Raw genomic sequence first — 26,349 nt, forward strand, 5'->3', positions numbered from 1 at the left:
AGGACTGTCAGCTAGACTTCATTTTTAAATGAAATTGTACACTCAGATTTACAATGTTTTAATTTATTTACATTTTGTAATAAAAGCAGTAATGTTGGCTGTGTCTAATTTTTCATCAAAAAGCATAAATGACGAATTTGGGTTTCAAGAAATATTAGATAATGCTGGGCTTCTGAGCAAAGAGTTTGAAAGGATTCAGCTCACTGCAAGAACATTAAATGTTCATCTTGTTCTGTTACAGCTTCAGTTTCTATCCTTAGTTGTTTATATAATGGAGGCACTAAGTAGAGACCAACTTTTTTGCTTATTTTAATTAAATATGTTTGGAGCTTCAAAAAAGAAATAATTAGGAAGTGGTTTTATTTCTATTTTTGTATGACTTGTGGAAAATACTTGTTTGCAAAGTTATTGACTTTATATATACTTTGAGAGCATCATGAATAGGAGTCTTTAAGATGGGGAGCAAATATGTTATGGAGAACTTAAATGGTTACTTTTTGGTCTGCCTGGTAACAAACACTCCATAGCTTAATTTAGACCCTCTCTGGTCCTTATGTAAGTATAATCCCCATGAAAATCAGTTTTAGCCAGCAGTTAAGAGCTCTAAGGCAATGCTGAGGATAGTTAATAGTGGTAATGACTGATTTCAGGGGGATTATACTACTATTACATATCATCATTCATGGTTTATACAAGCAGTACTTATTCTGTGAGAGTGAGCTCCACTTAACAGTATTTTCCAGGAGCAGACATTATTTATCAGCAAATGCAAGAGAGGCAATTTCATGGAAACACATACAACAGATGTTTTTAACTGACACAGCACTTCCCAGACCTTTCAGAAATACAGCCCTCTTAGCTCCTCTGTCTCTGTGCAGCCCCCTAAGTTAGCGGTAGCTGCCTTCCTTCAGGATGACAACAGGTTCTAATTCCATTTTGCAAATGTTTGCACCCATTCCTGAATTGATGGATTTGCTTGTAGTAAATAAGGATAATTAGCAGGAACTGAGTTGCTGCTGACCTTTGCCACTTTACAACTTGCTCTGAACCCTGTTGCAACCTCCCAGTTTGAGAAAAACAGACCCGATTCAGTGCCCAGAAACAGAAGTTGACAGAGCTACTATTTGGGCTTGGTACAGCATGGTGAACTTACCAGCATTAAAACATCCTGCAAGAGCTATCTCTGTCTTGTTCAACTGAGTCTCTGAACACCTGCATGCTCTGGGACCTCAACTACAGCAGGACTTGTCTTCTGCCATGCCGAATTTCAGGGAACCTGACTGTAACAGGATGCTAAGCTTTGAATTAAGCACTCAAGTTCCCTCCTGTGCCTAGGCAAAGGTGATTGCCTTGTGTTAACTTTCTATGAACACGCATCTCACCAGCAGAGTTCTTTACAGAGATGTTCAGGAGCTCCTGCATTTGATCATTTATTTCCACCTCTGTGTTGTTCCCTTGGTCATGCTAGGACAGTTCTTTTTGTGGCCATATGAAAACAAACCAGCCAGTGAGGGAGGTATATTTAGCCAGCAATATTGCTGAGGGGCTTATTCATGTAAAGTAATAAGCAAACACAGCACAGAGAGGGATTTAGTATGTGGGAACTGATTAAACTGGCATGACTCATACGTGGGAAATGCTTATATGATGAAAGGGGATCCACAAAAGCCAGCAGGCTTTTTGTTCTTTTTTCTCCTCAAGTTTTTTTAACTAGTGAGTTTTTAAAGATGCTGTTCCTTGAATGCCTTCTGTAATCCAAGCTATAGTTTACCATCTTTTTTTTTTTTTTTAAGCTTGTGTTTCTAACCCTATTTTTAACAGTGATGCCCACTGCCCTGCATGACTCATGCATACAAAGCCTTGCACACATCGAGGGAGCTTGTCTCTCTCTCTGGATCTGTCATGCTATTATATAGTGAGTACAGAAGTTGAGGTATTTTACCTTAAAGATCCCATGCAAAGACCCATGTTGGCTTTGTTCTGTTGTTCAAATTACAAATGAACACTCATTTGCTGAAAAGGTTAAAAATCAGAGAGTACTTAATCTAGACAGAAATAGATCTTTAAATATGCCACCATTTTTTTTTCTTAAAAAAAAAAAAGTCACATCTGATTGCTAACTGTAAAGGTATTAATTTTTTGTGCTGTCTGCAATTTGCTCAATCAGTTGTTCCCAAGATGTACCTAAGAGACCAGACAAATCGAGTAAAATATGTTGACTCTGAGCTGAGTCCTCAGAAACTGAAACATGATCTTCCTATTTTTCTTCAAGGTTATTGTGTTTTGATCTTCTACTGCAGAGTCTCCAGTGTGGATCACTACTTCTAAAAAAGCAGTCTTCATGGAAAGCATGCTTAGAAAGCTGTCAGCCTGACTCTTCAGAGTCAGCTGAATGCACCTGAATTTACTAGGAGAGGTAGGTGTTACTTACCTCTGAAAATGAGGACTGAAAACAGAAATCCTCTCTGTATCATTTTGAGAAGATGTTTAGGAAACAGATCAATGTACAGCTGTGTTAGCATCTACTATTTTTGAATTGGAGAATCAATCCTTTAAAACTCACTGGATGTGCTGGGTGCATCTCCATCTATTTACATCCAGGCCTGTCAGCCTGACCTCAGTGCCAGGGAAGGTTATGGAGCAGATCATTCTGAGTGCCATCAAACGGCATGTATGGGACACCCAGGGGATCAGGCCCACTCAACATGGGTTTATGAAAGGCAGGTCCTGCCTGACTAACCTGATCTCCTTCACAAGGTGACCCGCTTAGTGGAAGAGGGAAAGGCTGTGGATGTTGTCTACCTGGACTTTAGTAAAGCCTTTGACACTGTTTCCCACAGCATTCTCCTGGAGAAACTGGCTGCTCATGGCTTGGACGAGTGTAATCTTCTCTGGGTATAAAACTGGCTGGATGGCCAGGCCCAAAGAGTTGTGATGAATGGAGTTAAATCCAGTTGGTGGCAAGTCACAAGTGGTGTTCCGCAGGCCTCAGTGTTGGGGCTGGTCCTGTTCAATATCTTTATCAATGAGCTGGATGAGGGGATTGAGTGCACCCTCAGGAAGTTTGCAGATGACACCAAGTTGGGTGGGAGTGCTGATCTGCTGGAGGGTAGGAAGGCCCTACAGAGAAATCTGGACAGGCTGGATCATTGGGCCGGGGCCAACTGTATGAGGTTCAACAAGGCTAAGTGCCGGGTCCTGCACTTGGGTCACAACAACCCCATGCAACGCTACAGGCTGGGGGAGGAGTGGCTGGAGAGCTGCCTGGCAGAAAAGGATCTGGGGGTGTTGGTTGATAGCTGCCTGAACATGAGCCAGCAGTGTGCTCAGGTGGCCAAGAAGGCCAATGGCATCCTGGCTTGTATCAGGAATAGTGTGGCCAGCAGGACTAGGGAAGTGATCGTCCCCCTGTACTTGGCACTGGTGAGATGAATGCTGTGTTCATTTTTGGGCCCCTCACTACAAGAAGGACTTTGAGGTGCTGGAGCGTGTCCAAAGAAGGGCAACGAAGCTGGTGAAGGGTCTAGAGCACAAGTCTTATGAGGAGCGGCTGAGGGGGCTGGGGTTGTTTAGTGTGGAGAAGAGGAGGCTGAGGGGAGACCTTATTGCTCTCTACAACTACCTGAAAGGAGGTTGTAGTGAGGTGGGGGTCAGTCTCTTCTCCCAATTAACAAGCGATAGGACGAGAGGAAACGGCCTCAAGTTGCACCAGGGGAAGTTTAGATTGGATATTAGGAAAAACTTCTTCACTGAAAGGGTTGTCAAGCATTGGAACAGTCTGCCCAGGGAAGTGGTTGAGTCTCCATCCCTGGAGGTATTTAAAAGAAGGGTAGACGTGGTGCTTGAGGACATGTTTTAGTGGTGGACTTGGCAGTGTTTGGTTTCCAGTTGGACTCGATGATCTTAAAGGTCTTTTCCAACCTAAACGAATCTATGATTCTATGATTCCATAACCTGCTCAACACTGAGAGAGCTAACACAGCCAGGGCAACAGTATTTGCTTACTGTGTTGCCAAAATCTATTTCAGCAAGGTCCGAAAATGTGAATAAGAGGCTGGCAGATCTGCCTCCACTACTGAAGGCTACCACTGGGTGAACAGCATTAGTAGGAGGAATTTTTTATGTAGGGGTGAAATGTCCATATTAGGAAGCAACACCTTGTAAAACTATAAAAGTAGCTTAAAATAATACTGAATAGCATTTTTATTGACATATTGAAGTGACATACTTTACTATCACACTAATGGCACTATAACCCCCTTTCTGCATTAAGGTTAGCTTAAGTGCTTGAAATACAAATGCTAGGGAGCAAATCAAGTCAGTTATTGATTCACGCTTACTTAAACAGGCAAAGTGGGAGGTAAGGACTGCTTATCCTCTGTAAGTGAAGTTAAGGTCTCTCTTCCTTGCTGCCTGTGCTGACATTGCTTTTCTTCTAACTGCAACACTACAGTCCTTTGAATATGAGAAGGATTCACAAAAATATAAATGTATGCCTTTTGTCTAGGAGAAGTCTTTCTTCCTGCATCACCAGCAGATAGAAAATTTGAAAACTAACTCATCTGAAAAATTGAAATTGCACAGATCTCTGCAATAATGCTATGTTTTTAGGATAGCTGCACTTGCTGGATTGCGTCCACCCCATCCTTGTCCTTTGTGGTTGGTAGCACTGTATCCCTCTATTCCTTTTCCATCCTAGCTCTTCAGAGTCATAGCTCGTGGGGCATTGCTGTGTCCAGGCAGACATTTCTGCCAATACCTCCATGTTTCTGCAGTGAACATGTCAGCCTTCATCTAGGTCTGTGCTCCTTCCTCTATCACACATGCATGTATCTGGATAATTAGGTATGGAAATACCCTCAATTTGGTGTGCCTGCTGACAAGACAACATTCCCTGTGAGCAATATAAAACCACCTTGCAGTTAGATACAGTTGTGGGCAGCTGTCTGAACCTGCTTCTCTCAGCATATTTATGCTTTGAGGCTGGCATTGCATTAGTACAGGGCCCCAGGATGTGAGGCCCACTCGTGGTTGTTCTTTAGGTATTGGTCTAACACACGTAATTCATATTTTTTACTGAAGATGCCAAGTACAGTCACCTTTCTCTAGGAAAAAGTCTCTCTTATTCAAGTCATTGGCTCCTTAATCTCCCTACAATTGAATATCTCATTATGGAATGATATTTTTTACCTACTCTTTTAAAAGCTGATCAGTGTGCAGTACCATGGCATAATTTACTTTTATTTTATATGACATCTTTTGAATGTTCTATGACTAAGTCCCTGACTATATTACAGGCATGTAAGAAAATAAAACCTTACTGTGATGGGCTGATAATGTGAAAAACTATGTAAAAATTAATAACAGAAGGAGAGGAGAAAAGAAGGATTAAGTGAAGGGCCTGTCGGTGTTTACTAGGATGACTCTTGAAACAGGTTAGAGAACTGAGGAGGTACAGAGCACTACAGAAAACCTGCTTCCAGCAGCAAGCGCCGCAGGGGAAGTCTGCATTGGTGATAGAAAATTATGTAGAGGAACAGAAAGCAAAGCAGTGCTTGGGTTCAGGGGTAAGGTCCCTGAAGCAGACTGGAACAAAACTGTAGTGAGATCTGAAAACAGCACCCATTCTGAAAAAGGATCCTGAAATGAACCTAGGAGTCACTTGAAGATAATGGGGATGTAGTCTCCCATTTGTCTGTGTGACAAAACTGATAGTACCCTTCTGCATTACACTGTACTGTAACTAAATCAGAAAGATTTTAGAAACCTTACTGACCAATTCCTTAGGTTTCACAAAAATGTTTTCATTTGTTTAGTAGTTATTCCAGGTAAAAGAGATGCATTTAGTAAATCAGCATCTTTAAGTGAGTTCCCAGAACATCCACTTACTTGGCAAAGGAAAGTATTGGCCTTAAAAAAATCAATGTGATCCAGTAATCTCTTAAGACCTTGACAGCTGCCTGAATGCAGCGTTGCCACTGTCTGGGAAAATAATGGGAGAAATGTGGAGAGGCTTAGAGTAAATTATATCTTACAGACAAAGAGGGGGCAGTTTACAGGGAAAGGTGTAATTTTAATTTAGATCCTACTGCACCAAACAGTAAGTGTTTTCCATCCCATTTTCAAAGTTCAATTGACAAGTGCTCTTGGAAGAAACCACCTGTACTCTCCAGCTCTACTGTGCACTTGCTCAACAGACCGTAAGCCATGTCCTAGGCCAGAGGCAAAGAATGTCAGCCATGGGATGATGCAACACCCGACTTGGAAAACTCTGACTCCAGCCAACATCTAAGGGCCATTGCATAGGACTGAGGAAGTGCTCCAGCACAATCCTGTTGCAAATAGCATTTGCAGAGTTCTTGAATGAATGAGTAGGAAGGTGACACTACATCTGTATATACCATTAGTTAGACAGCTATTATAATATAATACTGCTTTAAAAAGGATGTTGGAAAGCCTGGAAAATTCAGCAAACAGGGACAAGAATGATTCATGGTATGGAAAAACCTGACCTGCAGAGAGCAGTAACAGAAGTCCATTCCATTGAGTTTACCAAATATAAGGTTAAAGGTGACTTAGGTTTTGGCTGTAATTGCCAATACGAGGACAGCTTATCTAATATTTCAGCACTTCCTAATTTAGTTGTAGTCATATGAAACCACTACATTGCAAGCTCTAACACTTTGCTCAAGTGGTGCACAGAGCCCTGACTAGACTTGGTGCTGGAGGAAGGGCTGATCTTGAGTATACTTGTTGGAAAATTTGTTGGCACCCTCGGTAATAGAAGAGCCATAATACTGACTTTGAAAACTTCCCAGACGTTTTTTAAAGGAGTCCAGCACTAATATTCCTCAAGGTCTATCTGCTGATAGATAAGAAAGACACATCTGCAATTGCATTCAGTATCAGTTCTGAAGGCATTGAATTCAGTGAGCAGCCCCTTTCAGAACTGAGCTGTTGTCACACTGCGTGATATGAATGCACAATAGACTAAAGGCACTTTTACCGATTTTGAAGAAGCAGTCTGAAAGAAGGTGAGTCTTCTAGCTCTAGTGCTATTTTTATTTTATAAATCTTGGGATAAGCTTGCTTCCCCAGAGCTCTTGGTAGCAGGAAATAGCATTATACATTCTACCACCTGAGGAGTAATCTCTGTACTGCGTGTACTCCCCTGCCATGTTAATCAAAACAGATCGAGTAGTTGAGGAATTACACAGACATTCTACCAGAACCCTCCAACAGCAATTGCTTTAGTCTGAAACTGTTAGGAAACAGAAAATCTCAACATTCAATTAATCTGTTTAATATATGGGATATGGATAAGCAGTCATGGTGTATCCTTGCTTAGGGCCCGATCCTGATGAAGTCTGTGGTACTTACTTCAGTGGGAGAAGGAAGAGACCTGTAGGAATAAACACTCTTCTGCCCACAGCTTGGGTATGTGCAGAGTACAAACCAGCTGTTGCCAGAACACTGTTAATCCTGCCATTATTGCAGTACCGATTTCAAATGTGAAGTCCCAGGAATTAAGGGAAAATGTGGGATCTACTAGCCACACATTTTTGTCAGAAGGGAGTTTCAACAGAACAATTCATTAGGATGTAAAAAAAAATTCTAGGTACTTCTGAATACAGAATTTACCTTACAGGACAAGATTCCTTGCTTTACCAGGTTTAAAGTTACAGGAAATTCTTTCTCATTTCTGCAACAATGCGCTATTCAGGGTATGCCGACTTTACTCAGTCTAAACTCCAAGGAAGGGGTGGAGATCCCACAACAAAAAATGTTGGCAATTAAGGGGAAATTACAAAGTAATTATGCTACCTTCAAACAGCTGGAAAGCTTTGGCTGGCTTGAAATAACTTTTCTCCCATAACCAGGAGCTCTCCCACGCTGTTCAGCACTCACCATCCTATTGCCACTTACCCTCCCACCCACCCACTACTCCCTCTTGGCAAAATATCAGAAAGCTTACTTTGATATTTTTTAAACCACAGAAGCTCTGGATTGCAGAAAGGAGCTGCAATAGAGGTCCAGGTGTGGCTGTAAATGTAATGCTTCAGAGCACTGCGAAGCACTCCCAGCGATGGCCATGCATTTTCATGCAGATCTGGGTTGCTGGAGTGGTGGCCCAAGGAGAGTGAGTTGCTGTTGACTAAACACATGCTGTCCATATGTTGGATGCATCAGCTGGCAGGGGGCCAGGAAAAGCTGTGGTGGCTGCAGCTTCCTTTCTCTCCCATCTGGCATGGGTACAGCGAGGAAGTATCAGTGGGTGCCAAACTGAAGAAGAGGATAAACAAAGAGATAAGTAGCCGTGCAAGGGTGAAGCCATTTCAGAAGCAATGGTGGTAATTCAAGAAGTCTTTAGTGATCACTTCAGGCTTCACTTCCCAGACCTTTATTCTTCTAAGCAAAGTTTATTCTTTCACATGATGGACTCTGTTAACCATACACACACAAAGTTCTTGTATAATTAACCTGAACCTTCAACTTTAAATGCTCTACCAAGTCCCTTACAAACCCCCTTTCTCTTGAGGCAGAAGATACATTATACTCAGTAATGGAGCAGAACAACAACAATAATGTAGAAGATTTCTCCTTGAATGTCTTTTCTGTCACTCCTGGGTACTATTGAAAGGCATTTAAAGAACAACGCAGTCATCAGGCATGGTCAACATGGGTTCACAAAGGGAAAGTCCTGTCGAACTAATTTGATATCCTTCTATGATAAGGTCACCCACCTAGTGGATGAAGGGAAGGCAGTGGATGCAGTTTTTCTGGATTTTAGTAAGGCTTTTGATACTGTCCCTCACAGCATCCTTCTGGACAAGTTGTCCAACTGTGGGATGAGCGGGTTCACGGGGCGCTGGGTGAAGAACTGGCTGAATGGCAGACCTCAAAGTGTTGTAGAGAATGGGGCTACATCTGGCTGGTGACCGGTCACCAGCGGTGTTCCTCAGGGCTCAATTCTAGGGCCAATTTTGTTCAATATATTGATCAACTATCTGGATGCAGGAGTTGAATGCACCATTAGCAAGTTTGCTGATGATACCAAACTGGGAGGTGCTGTTGACTGTCTTGAGGGACAGGAGGCCTTGCAGAGGGATCTGGACAGATTGGAGCATTGGGCAATCAATGGCATGAAATTTAACAAGTCCAACACCTGGGATGGAGTAACACCAGGCACAAGTATAGATTGGGAGAGGAGTGGCTGGAGAGCAGCCCTGCAGAAAGGGATCTGGGGATGTTGGTTGACAGCAGGCTCAACAGGAGTCAGCAGTGTGCCCTGGCAGCCAAGAGGGCAAACTGCATTCTGGGGTGCATCAAACACAGTATAACCAGCCAGTCAAAAGAGGTGATGGTCCTGCTGTATTCAGCGTTGGTGCGGCCTCGCCTAGAGTACTGTGTGCAGCTCTGGGCCCCACAATTTAAGAAGGATGTTAAGGTCCTTGAATGCATCCAGAGGAAGGCAACAAAGCCAGTGAAAGGGCTGGAAGGCATGTCCTATGAGGAGCAGCTAAGGATTCTGGGTTTGTCTAGTTTGGAGAAAAGGAGGCTGAGGGGCGACCTCATTGTTCTCTGCAGCTTCCTGAGGAGGGCAAGTGGAGAGGGAGGTGCTGATCTCTTCTCCCTGGGATCCAGTGACAGGATGCGTGGGAATGGTTCAAAGCTGTGTCAGGGGAGGTTCAGACTGGACATTAGGAAGCATTTCTTTACCAAGAGGGTGGTTAAACACTGGAACAGGCTTCCTTAGAGAGGTGGTTGATGCCCCAAGCCTGTCAGTGTTTAAGAGGCATTTGGACAATGCCCTTAATAACATGCTGTAACTTTTGGTCAGCCCTGAAGTGGTTAGGCAGTTGGACTAGATGGTCATTGTAGGTCCCTTCCAAGTGAAAATATTCTGTTCTGTTCTGTTCTTATCAGCCAAACAGATCCAATGTCCTGGTGTCAGATGATTGTCCTGGTTTCAGCTGGGATAGAGTTAATTTTCTTCCTAGTAGCTGGTAGGGCGCAGTGTTTTGGATTTAGGATGAGAATAATGTTGATAACACACTGATGTTTTGGTTCTTGCTGAGCAGAGTTTACACTAGTCAAGGACTTTTTAGCTTCTTGTGCTCTGCCAGGTGCATAAGAAGCTGGGAGGGAGCATAGCTAGGACAGCTGACCCAGACTGGCCAAAGGGCTATTCCATACCATATGACATCATGCTCAGTATATAAGCTGGGGGAAGAAGAAGGAAGGGGGGGACGTTCGGAGTGATGGCGTTTGTCTTCCCAAGTAACCGTTACGCGTGATGGAGCCCTGCTTTCCTGGGGATGGCTGAACACCTGCCTGCCGCTGGGAAGTAGTGAATGAATTCCTTGTTTTGCTTTGCTTGTGCGCGCGGCTTTTGCTTTACCTATTAAACTGTCTTGATCTCAACCCATGAGTTTTCTCACTTTTACTCTTCCGATTCTCTCCCCCATCCCACCGGGGGGGAGTGAGCGAGCGGCTGTGTGGTGCTTAGTTGCTGGCTGGGGTTAAACCACGACAGTCCTTTTTGGCGCCCAACGTGGGGCTCGAAGGGTTCGAAATAATGACAGATTTAATTGGAATGTGCTAGATTGAATTTATAGCTGTTAGTGCTGTTTAGGTATTAATTGGCAGGCTTCTGTACTTGCCATGGGGCTTGCTTGCCTTACTGTATATTATAGTGCTCGTTAGTGGCTGCTTTTTGCTTTTGCTGCTTGCTGTACTGCTTATCGTCTTACTCTGCCATGCCTGGGAACATTTTGATAACAACAACGGCCATGCCCTGGGCTGGCAGATGGCCAGGGCATCGCTGCTGTTTCTGTGCTGCTGTACTGGACAGGCTGGAACTCCAGTGTGAACTCGAGTCGAAGGGACTGTGACCTGTGGATGAGTCCATGTGGGAGCAGGACACCCCGAAGCGCCTGTGGACGTGGATAAGCCCATGCCAGAGCAGGTATGTCTCGAAGCATCTGTGGCCATGGTTATGTCTGTGCTGCAGCAGGTATACTTCTTGAAGGGATTGTGGCCCAAGGATAAGTCTACGCTGGAGAGGGTACACCTGGAAGCATCTGTGGCTGTGGATAAGTCCGTGCTGCAGCAGGTACACCTGGAAGCATCAGTGGCTGTGCATGAGGTCATGCTGGAGCACCTCAAAGCGTGTGGCCATGGGTAAGGCCACGGTGGAGCAAGTTTACTTCTGAAGAGACTGTGGCTGCAGGTAAGGCCATGGTGGAGCAAGTTTACTTCTGAAGAGACTGTGGCTGCGGGCAAGGCCACGCTGGAGCAGGTATATCTCTGAAAGCATTGTGGCCCATGGAGAAGGCCATGCGGGAACAGGTGCACCTCTAAGTGACTGTGGCTGTGAATAAATCCATGCCACAGCAGGTATACCCCTGGAGAGACTGTGGCTCATAGACAAGGCTCCGCTTGGAGCAGGTAAACCCCTAAGGGACTGCAGTCTGTGGACAAGTCCAAGCCGAAGCAGGGGCAAGGGGAGGAGTCCATTGCAGTGTTAAACCCAATGGTTTGGTCCAAAGGGGCCAGGGGTGGAGATTGTAATGGAAATACCTTTAAATTGTTGTAACCCATGATCTGAGTTGCATGTTATAGGAATGACCATAGCAGGAACCACCTGAACAAATGGAGGAGAAGCCTTACAAGAAGCAGTGCAAGTGCAGCAGTGACCCGACCTGAGCTGGCTTTGGTGCCCAATAACTCCACGCAACACACCACCTCTCCTGTCCTGAGCGACCACCATCACCGATGGAGCCCAAAGTCACGGACTAAATGAACTCAATGGACATTATGTGGACATTTGTGGATGTTTATGGACATTTTACGGACATTTTACAGACATTTTACAGGAGTGGTCCATAGAATAAGTGGGGTGGTGGTTAATGAGGATGTATTGGATAATGTGGGACCTGAGCATGACGTAAATGGTATGGAATAAGGGGTGGATACTGTCCTGGTTTCAGCTGGGATAGAGTTAATTTTCTTTTTAGTAGCTGGTAGAGTGCTGTGTTTTGGATTTAGGATGAGAATAATGTTGATAAGACACTGATGTTTTGGTTCTTGCTGAGTATTTACACTAGTCAAGGACTTTCCAGCTTCTTGTGCTCTGCCAGGTGCATGAGAAGCTGGGAGGGAGCATAGCTAGGACAGCTGACCCAGACTGGCCAAAGGGCTATTCCATACCATATGACATCATGCTTAGTATATAAGCTGGGGGAAGAAGAAGGAAGGGGGGGACGTTCGGAGTGATGGCATTTGTCTTCCCAAGTAACCGTTACGCGTGATGGAGCCCTGCTTTCCTGGGGATGGCTGAACACCTGCCTGCCGCTGGGAAGTAGTGAATGAATTCCTTGCTTTGCTTTGCTTGTGCGCGCGGCTTTTGCTTTACCTATTAAACTGTCTTGATCTCAACCCATGAGTTTTCTCACTTTTACTCTTCCGATTCTCTCCCCCATCCCACCGGGGGGGAGTGAGCAAGCGGCTGTGTGGTGCTTAGTTGCTGGCTGGGGTTAAACCACGACACAGATGGAGATAAAGCTGGAGCCACTTTGCTCTTTTCAGGTGTGTTTTTGGGACTGGTGGCAATCACTTTCACCATGATGGGATGGATAAAATACAACAGCGTTACTCACCTGGAATGGACTCAGTTACTAGGGCCTATTCTGCTGTCTGTCAGGGTGGTTTTTATTCTGATTGCTGTTTGTAAATTTAACATGCTTACATGCAAGCCCTGTAAAGAAAGAGAGGAAAATACATCAGACCTCGACCAGACTTCAAGTAGACAGTCCTTTGTGTTCGCTGGTATTACCCAGGGTATAACTTTTCACAGCACCACAGTGGTACAGTACATCCCTCCACCATACTCAGCCCAGGATGGCATTGCTGTGAATCCATGCTACCTTCACCTGGTGCTTAGCTGCTGTGGTGCCATTTCCTCCAGTGCCTCACCAATTCCCATGCCAGGCTCTGCTCACTTCTGCCCTGCCTACCCTCTGGATAACCCAGCTTTTACCAGAGATGAAAACTATGCTACTTATCTCACAGAGAATACCAGGAATCAGAGGTACGTCTTCTGAAATGTCTTAATATGTTTGTATACAGACTTCTGAGTATTTTTAAGTGCTATGTATGGGTTCAAAGGAAACAAAAGCTAGTCCAGGGTGCTATCCTTCTTCAGACAATTGTTTTTTGCTTTGTTAGGAGTATTTCTTGAGTAAAGACTAAAGAGACATACTTTTTCTGGAAAGCTTTTTTATCCAAATTAAATTATGAATCCCTTTCAATTTTCAGTCTACTAAATCTCTTGTTCTTTTCAAAGATATCAGTATATATGTTCCTGCCTGTCTTTTTTTTTTTTATGCTTATCTTACTACCTTTAGATGACTGTTGACCAGAAGGCTATATATGTACAGCCAGAGGCTTCCACTCAAACAGAATCACAAGAGTTAGCACACAAACAACATTTTTACAACAATGAAAGAATCAGTTTGGTACCAGATGCTCTCCCTCCTGATTACACATGGTCACAGTACGCTCCTCTCCCACTGTAGCAACCTTCCAGCCCTTACTCTTTTCCTAGTTTTGGGGTATAAACAAGGTCACTGATATTACAGAGCAGTGTGAAACTGCTTTAATCAGACACAAAACAATTTTATATAGTTCTTTACTCTTAAGAAAAAAAAATCTAATTATAGGAATTACTCAGAATTATATCCTTCCTAGAACACAAGTCATTTAGTTCCTTCATCAAAGTCTATTTGAAAAACTGTTGACTTACTTACCCATCGTCCTCAGCACCTTGTGCAACAGGCATGGGCAGTATGAAAACAAAGGTCACCTCTTGACACTTTTATACTTCACAAAAAGAACACAGCAAAAGGTTGAATTGCAGTAAAACTTCATCTTGTAGCATTGTCTCAAGAAGTGCTTTGCCCAGATAAGGCTGACAGGACACAGCACTGAGGTTACTTGCATGCTTTGTGTTCATTAAATTATTTTTGTGCCTGCTCCTCTTCTTATTTTCAGGTCAGAGGACAGAGAACTGCTGGAAGACTACGTCTGTGATGACTTGTCACCTCCCCGTTATGAGGAAATATACCCACTGTCTTTATAAAATAACCATGGACAACATATGACACTTCTAAGAGACACCAGCTTTTTAATCCCTAGGAATCTTTTCTTTAAACACTTGCATGATAAGCAAGTGTGAGCAAGATCTTGGTACTGATGATACACAGTTCAGTGTCACTGAAGATATTTAACCAATCCTTTCTTTTTCTCTCTCAAAATTCATTAGCCTTTTGCTATGCAGTTTAATAGCAAAGCTATTAATTATTTAGTAGCAAAACTATTAATAGCAAAGCTATTAAAATCAAGGATCTAAATCCATATTAGGGTCCCCCAACAAGGAGCCTGAATTTCAGATTTGCTGAAATCAGTGTGAACTGTGAATGCACAAGATGTTTGTAGAGGTGAAAATCTCATTCCCTAACTATTATACCAATTAGTCTTTATAGTATGAAATTGTATGAACTTTCTTAATAGTATGAAACTGTATTAACTTTCTTAAGATATATATATATATATAGTTTACATTGTATACTGAATAGCCACGCTTAAGCAAGCAAACTAAAGGACCCCAGCTCATTGCAAGGAGAAGGACAGCCCCACCCTGGAGATAAGGACCTTTGCTTCTCAGAATCTTAAAGCTGTCCACAAAGGATAAAGGGTACCCCTGGACTACCAAGATAATGCCAGCATCCCAGACCATCTAACACCTCTGTGAAACCCTCCCATTATCTGGCATCATAGATAAGTAACTGTAGGTGGATGATGACACTATAGAAATATATTTACTCTGCAACAGTAGTGTGTGTGTGTTAAGTAGTGATTGGTCAAATCATGTTGCACCTGAACGCTTGAAGGGTATAAGAACCATGTGTAAAACATGTCCTAGCCTCTCTCCTCAGTCATTGCAAAATTTCGTAACAAAGGTCATGATTGCTCCTTGACGTTCAGCATCATTAGAAAACACTTTATTCTTGATATATTTTGCCTCTTGATTGCTTGGAAAACTTCAAAAGTGCCCAAATGTCTGATCCACAAAAGTGCCTATAATGTCTTAATTCTGTCTGATTCCTTAGACTAGGTCACTCATGAGTAAGACCAGTCTACAGATTAGACTGCCTCTGCTTGGTTCACCTGTACGACCCAGTCCTGTAGGCATTTTCGGAGCACCCTGCTTGAACCAGAGCATCCCAGAACAGAGAAAATACAAATAGTGACCTCTGCCCATTTTTACACAGACCTCTAAGAGACCCTGCATGCATCGAATTCAGTTCCATTCCCTGCCTGATGGGGCAAAGCACTGTCTCCCGCCAAGAGTCCTAACAATTAGTAGGTTAATGTCCCAAAAGAAAATCATAGAATCATAGAATCATTTAGGTTGGAAAAGACCTTTAAGATCATCGAGTCCAACCGTTAACCTAATACTGCCAAGTCCACCACTAAAACATGTCCTCAAGCACTACATCTAGATGTCTTTTAAATACCTCCAGGGATGGGGACTCAACCACTTCCCTGGGCAGACTGTTCCAATGCTTGACAACCCTTTCAGTGAAGAAATTTTTCCTAATATCCAATCTAAACCTGCCCTGGCACAACTTGAGGCCGTTTCCTCTAGTCCTAAATGACCTTGACCCATCAGACTAATTCTGCCTGGATTCTGTAAGAGTCTTTTTGTGCTGCATAGTTATTTGAGAAGCTCTAGTCTGGTGACATTTCCTTGTTGTTCTGATTGCTGATTATTGTTTTTAAGAATAGGGCAATATTCTATGAAGGTTTTTCTTCCTTCTCTTCCTTCTGCCTTCTACTTTCAACCTTTTTTCCATTTTAACAATTTTTTTATCTTTAGGGTTTTTTGCTTTTGTTACTGTATCCCCGGTGATATAACTGTCACATGAATTCACCTCTGAGCATTATGATCTCTTTCTTGCCCTATGATGAGTGAAAGAATAGACTTATTTGGCCCAACCTTCAACCAAGGTGAACTGATACAACTCTGCTAGATTATACTGATATAACTCCTCAGAGCACCTGGAAGATTGTATTTGAGATTTTGCTTGATCCACTTTTTGTTTAAACTATTGCTCTTTAAGCAAAATTACCTTCTCTCAAATTGCCTGCAATGCTATTGCAGACTTACAGTTAGATGCATCTTGAATTCTAGCCAGTGACAGAATGTTGTATGTGACTATTCGACTACGTAACATTGAATGGTTTATTGGGATTTTTCCTTAAATTACTCCATTTATAAGGTTTTGACCATAATGTGGTTAACATGAAATTGATATGGACATGTCTATTGATATGAAGCTGAGCATGGTCTGTATTCGTTGCAGTAAAAATTCTGCACAGAGCTGCTCTAAGATCTAGGAGCTATTTCAAAACACTAAATGCCACATGCCAAATGCAGCTACAGGGTGCTAATTTCTTCTCAGATAAAATCTAAATCCGAAGTCTGCTTTTTAACGTCACATCAGTGCTGTTGTATCTGTGAGGAAGTACAGGAATATAGGAGTCAAGGTTTGCTTTGCTTTTGTCTTGTAGCACATTCTCACAAAACCCTAATTTCACCAGATGTACCCGTTTCTTCCACTGATGCTCCTGTACATGTGCTTACATACACATGCACAAGTGGATAGCCCATACAAGCAGGCGTTCAAAAATAGTGTTGCTGAAATCCTTCAAAGCATTATTTTTAAATTGAATCAGGATTTAGGAAATTTGAGTCTCAGAAAAAAAACAAACCTGTAAGTAGGGCTCACTCCTTTTCAGAGAGCTCTAGTTACAAGGCAGGTCTTTGGCACACCAGCTGGGAGGGAGCATAGCTAGGACAGCTGACCCAGACTGGCCAAAGGGCTATTGCATACCATATGACATCATGCTCAGTATATAAGCTGGGGGAAGAAGAAGGAAGGGAGGGACCTTCGGCATGATGGCGTTTGTCTTCCCAAGTAACCGTTACGCGTGATGGAGCCCTGCTTCCCTGGAGATGGCTGAACACCTGCCTGCCGATGGGAAATGGTGAAGGAATTCCTTGCTTTGCTTTGTTTGAGCGCGCAGCTTTTGCTTTCCCTATTAAACTGTCTTGATCTCAACCCATGAGTTTTCTAACTTATACTCTTCCGATTCTCTCCCCCATCCCACCGGGGGGGAGTGAGCGAGCGGCTGTGTGGTGCTTAGTTGCTGGCTGGGGTTAAACCACGACAGTCCTTTTTGGTGCCCAACGTGGGGCATGAAGGGTTCAAGATAATGACAGATGTAACTGGAATGTGCTAGATTGAATTTATAGCCGTTATTGCTGTTTAACTATTAATCGGCAGGCTTCTGTGCTTTCCACGGGGCTTGCTTGCCTTACTGTATATTAGAGTCTAGTGCTCGTTAGTGGCTGCTTTTTGCTTTTGCTGCTTGCTGAACTGCTTATCGTCTTACTCTGCCATGCCTGGGCTGGCAGATGGCCAGGGCATTGCTGCTGTTTCTGTGCTGCTGTACTGGACAGGCTGGAACTCCAGTGTGAACTCGAGTTGAAGGGACTGTGACCTGTGGATGAGTCCATGCAGGAGCAGGACACCCCAGAGCGTCTGTGGACGTGGATAAGCCCATGCCAGAGCAGGTATGTCTCGAAGCGTCTGTGGCCATGGTTATGTCTGTGCCGCAGCAGGTATACCTTTTGAAGGGATTGTGGCCCAAGGAGAAGGCCACGCTGGAGAAGGTACACCTCGAAGCATCTGTGGCTGTGGATAAGTCCGTGCTGCAGCAAGTACACCTTGAAGCATCAGTGGCTGTGTGTGAGGTCATGCTGGAGCACCTCAAAGCGTGTGGCCATGGGTAAGGCCATGCTGGAGCAAGTTTACTTCTGAAGAGACTGTGGCTGTGGGCAAGACCACGCTGGAGCAGGTATATCTCTGAAAGCATTGTGGCCCATGGAGAAGGCCATGTGGGAACAGGTGCACCTCTAAGTGACTGTGGCTGTGGATAAGTCCATGCCACAGCAGGTATACCCCTGGAGAGACTGTGGCTCATAGATAAGGCTCCACTTGGAGCAGGTAAACCCCTAAGGGACTGCAGTCTGTGGATACGTCCAAGCCGGAGCAGGGGCAAGGGGAGGAGTCCATTGCAGTGTTAAACCCAATGGTTTGGTCCAAAGGGGCCAGGGGTGGAGATTGTAATGGAAACACCTTTAAATTGTTGTAACCCATGATCCGAGTTGCATGTTATAGGAATGACCATAGCAGGAACCACCTGAACCAATGGAGGAGAAGCCTTAAAAGCAGCAGTGCAAGTGCAGCAGTGACCTGACCTGAGCTGGCTTTGGTGCCCAATAACTCCACGCAACACACCACCTCTCCTGCCCTGAGTGACCACCATCACAGATGGAACCCAAAGTCATGGACTAAATGAACTCAATGGACATTATGTGGACATTTGTGGATGTTTATGGACATTTTACAGACATTTTACAGGAGTGGTCCATAGAATAAGTGGGGTGGTGGTTAATGAGGATGTATTGGATAATGTGGGACCTGAGCATGAAATAAATGGTATGGAATAAGGGTTGGATACTGTCCTGGTTTCAGCTGGGATAGAGTTAATTTTCTTCCTAGTAGCTGGTAGGGCGCAGTGTTTTGGATTTAGGATGAGAATAATGTTGATAACACACTGATGTTTTGGTTCTTGCTGAGCAGAGTTTACACTAGTCAAGGACTTTCCAGCTTCTTGTGCTCTGCCAGGTGCATAAGAAGCTGGGAGGGAGCATAGCTAGGACAGCTGACCCAGACTGGCCAAAGGGCTATTCCATACCATATGACATCATGCTCAGTATATAAGCTGGGGGAAGAAGAAGGAAGGGAGGGACCTTCGGCATGATGGCGTTTGTCTTCCCAAGTAACCGTTACGCGTGATGGAGCCCTGCTTCCCTGGAGATGGCTGAACACCTGCCTGCCGATGGGAAATGGTGAAGGAATTCCTTGCTTTGCTTTGTTTGAGCGCGCAGCTTTTGCTTTCCCTATTAAACTGTCTTGATCTCAACCCATGAGTTTTCTAACTTATACTCTTCCGATTCTCTCCCCCATCCCACCGGGGGGGAGTGAGCGAGCGGCTGTGTGGTGCTTAGTTGCTGGCTGGGGTTAAACCACGACAGTCCTTTTTGGTGCCCAACGTGGGGCATGAAGGGTTCAAGATAATGACAGATGTAACTGGAATGTGCTAGATTGAATTTATAGCCGTTATTGCTGTTTAACTATTAATCGGCAGGCTTCTGTGCTTTCCACGGGGCTTGCTTGCCTTACTGTATATTAGAGTCTAGTGCTCGTTAGTGGCTGCTTTTTGCTTTTGCTGCTTGCTGAACTGCTTATCGTCTTACTCTGCCATGCCTGGGCTGGCAGATGGCCAGGGCATTGCTGCTGTTTCTGTGCTGCTGTACTGGACAGGCTGGAACTCCAGTGTGAACTCGAGTTGAAGGGACTGTGACCTGTGGATGAGTCCATGCAGGAGCAGGACACCCCAGAGCGTCTGTGGACGTGGATAAGCCCATGCCAGAGCAGGTATGTCTCGAAGCGTCTGTGGCCATGGTTATGTCTGTGCCGCAGCAGGTATACCTTTTGAAGGGATTGTGGCCCAAGGAGTTTTCTCACTTTTACTCTTCCGATTCTCTCCCCCATCCCATTGTGGGGGAGTGAGCAAGCGGCTGTGTGGTACTTAGTTGCTGGCTGGGGTTAAAACATGACAGAGTCCAAGGGTCATTTGTGAAGAACTAGAGTATGCTGTTTGTATATAGCACGTAAGATAATCTGTGCCTGATGCAAGTATCATTATTGGCTCCACTTTAGCTGTCAGAGTGAATAGACATCAGCGGAACGTGCTGAATGTCACTGTTGCTGCTCCATTCCCAAGTGTGCACCAGTGTGTCTGGTAGAGAACCATACAGTACAGCCAGGTGGGATCACACTGGCTGTGCCTGCATTAGCCGAGCAGCGCTGCTCAGCGGGAGTGGATCTGCAAAGTGAAACAGCAGGTGCTGAGAGCCCAGCATCCACATTCACTGCATGTTGGAGAGGTTTATATCAGACTTAGTCCTGTGGACTGAATGCTGATTTGCAGTTGAAATGCACAAGTTTTTCTCCTAGGATATAGTTTCTGGTTCAGCTTCATCTGATCGACATTATTCAGCTCACATGCTTCAAAACCACCTGTGATGTGATGCAAAGCCTCACAGGGCAAGTGGGGACTGTAGGGAGAGTCTCTTCAAAAGTGCCTGATTTAGAAACACTTGTTGCCCTACAGGCATGGGGTTACTTGCAGCAGCTGCAGGAGTTGCATGTGGTGGAGCAGACCCACATGGACCTACATGAGAGGCTTGCCTCAGCTTCCTGACACCAGTGAGCTCCTGGAAAAGCCTCTCCCAATACCAATAGAGGTTACTTTGGGAGATCTCAGGGCATAGTGTGCCACCTCTAAAGTTACTTGGAGTCTAATTTTGAGATGCAGTAGGCTTGTGGCTTCTTGACCAACATTTGCAAAGTGATGGAAAAGTTTTTCCATAGGGAACAGACAAAAATGGCTCCCTAGCTCATGTGAAATGAAAATTCAGGCTCAGAAAATGCCCTCCTTACCCTCACTGCCATATGTGATAACAGCACAGGGTCAAGGGGAAATCAGTAATGCCATGTTTGCTTATATCTATGCCATGTGTGGCAACTAGAATGAGCAACTGACTGCAGCTACACACACTGTTTAGCAAAAACCACGGGACATGGTGTAGCAGAGTAGCTGCTGTAAATCTTTTTAAAAATCAGGATGAGATTATTGCTCTCCTGTTTGGGTTATATTGTGTCAGATTTATTTAAAAGATAGTGGATGCTTTTTGTTTATTTTTGCAAGTGAAACATCAGTCTATAAGTAAGACTCTGTGCTTGCTACTTAGGGACCAAGGTATGCTATTTTATAGCCCTGGGTAGATTGCCTGATATTTTTGTGTTTTGCATAGCTGCAGCTTCTTCTTTACTTATGGTTTAGTGGGTATTATCAAGAGCTTAGTTTTAAGGTAAAGCTTCAGGCTTTGTCAGCCTGAAGACATACCTAAGGAAATATTAAAAAATAATGCATTCCAAACAGGTGACTGCCAAAAAACAAATAGGTGTGCATTTTAAACTCCTAACTGTGAAACTGATGGTAGCTTCTATGCTAACGGACACTGCTTGGAGTGCCCTTGGTTTTCCATCCTCTGTCTCCTCTTTCTCATTTTGGTGTGGGCTATACAGCCGGGGGCTGGTTTATGCCCTGCATTTGGGTGCACTGTCCATCCCCCAGGGAATCCCCAGCACTTACAGCCCTGGCACAGCCCCTGCCCCAGAGGGATGGGGCAGGAAGCCCTTTCAGAGATCCTGGTGCTCAGTTAAGCACCTACAGCTCAGGATCAGACCCGATGAGGGGAACCAGGGTCAGACACAGCTCTGGGATGGCCAGACAGGGTTGTGGGGACAGGGATGGGCTGAGGCCAGGTTGGGACATCAACCTGCAAGTGGGACCCAGCTCAGCAGGGCTGTGGGGACAGGGATGGGCTGAGGCCAGGTTGGGACATCAACCTGCAAGTGGGACCCAGCTCAGCAGGGCTGCGGGGAGCTGGAGACCAACCCTGCTGCAGCATCACTGGGGAAGGGACTGACAGCCCCAAGGAGGCTGAAAGGGGGTTCTGGGCCATAAGCAGGGACATCAGGGCTGTGAGTGCCCTCAGGGGCCAGACAAGCAGAAAGACCCAGAATCCTGCCACTGTCGCAGAGCTGGCCCATGCCAGCATTGCCAAGCCTGCCTCCTCCACACAGAGAGCAAACACTACCCACTGAGATCTCCCTCACCCCTTCCCTGGCCTGCCCTCAAACTCCCAGGGGATGAGCCCAGCACTGCTCTGCAACCCAAACCCAGCCAGCAACAGGCCACGCTGGAGCTCAAGGCAGTGTTGGCTTGTCACAGCGTCGTGTCCCTGGGCACCTGCTGCGCCTCGCTGTAGCCAGCTCACATGGCATTGCCTCACTCAAAGGCCTGGCAAAGGCTGACAGCTTGAGAAGGCTGCGGTTTGCACCTCTGCTGTTTTTGTTTATCATCATCATTTGTTTTCCACTATTTAATATGCCACCATGCCACATGCTTATGTAGATAGGAAGTGAAATACTGGCAGGACAGCAGGTGCCATAGCACATGCATCACAATAAAAGTGTTTCATTATCTTTTTTTTAAAAACACATTCTTTAGATAATCAGTTGGCCTCCTCTGTTTATGCCATCTTAAGGGAGGAAAATGAACTAAGACTTCGGCAGAAATTAATCTCTTCAGAACTGTAAAGGTGCAATAGGATTTTTGCCACAAAACAACAGTTCCTTGCAACATCTTCCATGGAAAGGGATGGAAAAAGACAAACAAATTATTGTAAATAGTGAAGTCACATAGCTCCAAATTTGTACATGTGTAATCTGTTAACACTGTGGTATTACTAATCCTGATAAAACATTAAGGGAAAAGAAAAATTATTTTTACCATATTTGCTCAAATAAGGCTTATATATTCCCCTTCCCCAGATTTTGCCCTCAAAATCAGAGGTTCTTGAGTGTTTTGCAATATGCCAGCATTCTGCATTATTATAGAGTCTTCTATGTCTTTGTGGTCTTTTGCAGACATGTAGGTGCTTGCTCCTCCTGCCCTCCAAGCTGGCTGGACAGGGACTGATCAGGGCGCCTGTAGACAGCACCGTGCTGCTATAAGGGCACAGAGCACCTTTGCATCAGGGTTGTTTTTTAACCAGATGCCTTTTTTTCACAGACAGAATGAGCACAGTTGTGTCTGTAAAAGCTGTGCAAACATGCACGTGCTCCATCTTTACAAATCAGTCATATCAGATGTAGACTTTATTCTTGTATTTTAAAATCCTTGAATGTGGCCTTTATTTGTATCTAACAACTCTTGAGAGGCACAGAATACTTGATTGATAGGATGAATAAAAGCAGTACTATGAAATGTCTAATGCTTCTTGTGTGTTTGTGGGTTTTTTCAGCCTGTTAAAACCTGGATGCGCTGGGAAAGAACAGGAAGAAGCATAGAGAAGAAAGTGGGGTATAAATCCCCTCTGCAGAGCCTTTTGTTAACTTTAGTGGCATCAAATTCCACCCAGCTTCAAGGAAGTTACAGGGCAAAGGCATAAATGGCCAGAAAAGCAAGACAGAGAAATAAGGAATTGTGGGAATGCTGGTGGAGGATGGCTTGTATGCTTATACTTTTATAATGAGAAGGAAAGACAGAAAAAAAGAGCAAGCATAACAAATCATTAATGGGGAGGGGAAAAAATGGGGAGAGCTCTCCATCCCACCAAATGAAAACAATGTTTACTTAGCCATACAGAACAAGAGATGGTGACCCACAGGGTAGCATTACTAAGATGTTTTGGTTTTACGTTATATGTTCAAGTATTTCATGTTACCTTCCATTATTTTCACAAAAAAACAAGCTCTCCTCTGTTTAGTGAAAAAAAAAAAATCCAAATGAGCAGCAAAACTATGTCCCTGCTTCTAAACAAATAAAGAAACCTTAATGCAAATAAACATGCCTTCATAATCAGAGCCAGGCTTGTGATCTAATTGAATAATATTTCACTTGCAATATAAGCTCAAAATGAGTATCAGCCTGAGTATTGTTGGTGCAGATAACTTAATGAATTCAGGCTCATTTTATCTGGCACTTAGTTGCTTATATTGGTGTTAGGAGCATTAGGTCCTTCAATTTTTCATAACAGGCAACAGCATTAAACTGCCACAGAGCAATATATAGACCCCATAAAACAACTAATAAAAATTATTATGGTTGCCAGATTCATCATGTGCTTTTATACATCCAGCAGACAGAACTGACTATAACCATTTTTGCTTGGCTATTATTTCTTGCTGTTGTTTCAATGGTGTGTAAAAATCAATATGAAATATAAGAGAAATAGTCTAGTCCTGAAGAACTCACTGTCAAAGGCATAGAGCTCATAGCAGGATCCTGACTGCAGAACAGGATCCCTGCTTGTATGCTTCTCTGCTGCACTGGGGCTTATATTTTAGACAAGTTATATGCACAATACAAACAATGAGGACAGAAAACAGTGTGTGATTACAGAGTCAAATCACATGCCCATTTAGAGTATCTTGGGTGCATGAGTGTATACAGTTGATATGCACACACAGGCATGCCTAAAATACATACATCTTGACTTAACCTATTAACTCATGTCTGTGTCAAGTAGCTGAAGACTGATAAACAAGAATAGAAATATTAGGGAAAAAAGTATCCATTGGTATTTTTCAGAAGTTTATGTTATTGTTCATTGTGTATCATTGTTTAATAGGAGTTACAATACACTGTATAATAATAAAAATATTTCAAAATTTGTATCTATCTCACAGATAAATTTTCCATCTTCCATTTACTAAAGAGCCATCCAATCTTAATTTGATGCTACTCAACAGCATAATTTTATGTTACCCAGCTCTCTTGCCCCTCACCAGCATGACTAACTTTGCCTAACCTGGCACAGAGAATGGAGAGAAATCCATCTGTTTCAGAAGTGGAAAATTACACATTGCCTTTCATGTTTCATACATGAACATGTTTTTCAGCCCTCTGTGAAAATTTCAAAGATGTTCATTACCTGCAATACTGGAATAAATTCAGCCATGGTTTCCTGGGCACAACCATTTAAAATGTCACTTGCCCCCAGTTATGCTGGATTGGCCCAATACATCTGAAAAATAATTATCTTCATGTCAGGTATTTGCTGCCATTTACCAACCAACTATAGGAGCTGAAGAATACGATGAAGTCTTCAAACCAGTTTTAATCAAATAGCTGCCAGAAAATGCCCAAAACAGAAATCTTTGCCACTTTTATAAACAATTTGTAATTAACATATGAATAAACTGCATATTTGATTTTTCACCAACACAACTGTTTTCCCCAGGAAATCACAGTTAAAAGTTGAAGTGACTGTTCCTTTAGAAAGTGCACTTTGTTTATAGAAATGGTCTTAGCCGTTAATGTCTGGCAAAGCTTCAAACTTGAAATTACATTACATCATTGGTAATTTTAACTTTATCATCTTAAATAGATCCAGTTTGGATGTATGAATACAAGAAAAGTAGGACAACTCTCAAAGAACTGCCTTTAAGCAGGCTTTATTCTATTTCATGAAGCTTTGAAATTCCTTCTGTTATTATTAATAGCTGTTAAGTGCTGACAGCATGCTTGACACTGAATGAAACACAGGAGCAGACATGGTTCTTGTTAAGGGTGGCCCTCGGGAGGCCATTTACTGTGTGTAACAACAACTTTATTGGAATAGTAACCCACTAACAGCTGCAGCTCGGGTGTCAGGAGATGTCGCTGTTTAGACGAAATAGTTATGCACACACACATGCAGATTTTTTTAACTTCCTAGGGAATACTCTTGCTTTGCATACTCCTGTATGCAGTGTTCCTGATGTTAATCTATCTCTGCTTTTCTGTAAACCCATTGATTCTGTCTGGCATATTAACACTTGAGTTTGCAAAGGCTGTTCTCTGTAGAATGTCTAGAAGAGATATACACCCATTTGATCATGATGTATTTTTAAAAGGAGCATTGGGGGGGGTGTCAGCGGGAACTGCATGGTGACTGTGCAGAATGAGCTAATTTCCCCATTCATTCCTCTGCTGGGAACATGCTCTCATACCTCACACAACAGCAAAGCTATGACAGCATTATTTGCAGACAGGTGCCATGGTGTAGATGTTTTCCAATGTACTGAAGGGATCTGAGATCATAGGCACCCTGCCCAGATTGCTGGGATCTACTGCACTGCTGTGGCTGCAATACAAGAGGCAGAAGTGCCAGTGAGGCTAGAGCTAGTTGCCTCAGGTACTGGCAATCAAATAGCAGGGGCAGCACGGAGAGCTGAACAAACTGTTTGAAAAGCTGAGTAAATATTCAAACAGTTCACCCATGATGCTACAGCTGGACTACTAAGAGTGTCAAAGTTGATTTTCAGCTGTGCTGCATCACATTGCAGTGACTGTGGAGCAGACCTCCTCACCCCTCCTTGCACTGCTGTGGTGCTGTGGTGCTGATATAATCTTAGTCTAAGAAAAGATAAAAGATACAACATGCTGGCCAATCCAGAAGTGGCTCATTTTATAAAGGATTTTGATTGTGACAGCAAAAATAATATATCTGTTACAAGACAGTGAATAGAAAGT

The 26,349-nt window shown here is 43.7% G+C and overlaps 1 protein-coding gene across 1 annotated transcript; it reads left to right on the plus strand.

The window, feature by feature from the left end:
* Positions 1–8,563: 8,563 nt before the first annotated feature.
* On the plus strand, positions 8,564–14,143 carry LOC309601966 (transmembrane protein 174-like; the record flags this gene model as incomplete). Its single annotated transcript, XM_082335222.1, has 4 exons — positions 8,564–8,628; positions 9,924–9,961; positions 12,556–13,093; positions 14,056–14,143. The coding sequence occupies 4 exons, from the start codon at positions 8,564–8,566 to the stop codon at positions 14,141–14,143; spliced, it is 729 nt and encodes a 242-aa protein (XP_082191348.1).
* Between the last annotated feature and the right edge of the window lie 12,206 nt (positions 14,144–26,349).

The sequence above is a fragment of the Platalea leucorodia genome, assembly GCF_965183815.1.
Source record: "Platalea leucorodia genome assembly, chromosome: W".
NCBI classification, from domain to species: domain Eukaryota; kingdom Metazoa; phylum Chordata; class Aves; order Pelecaniformes; family Threskiornithidae; genus Platalea; species Platalea leucorodia.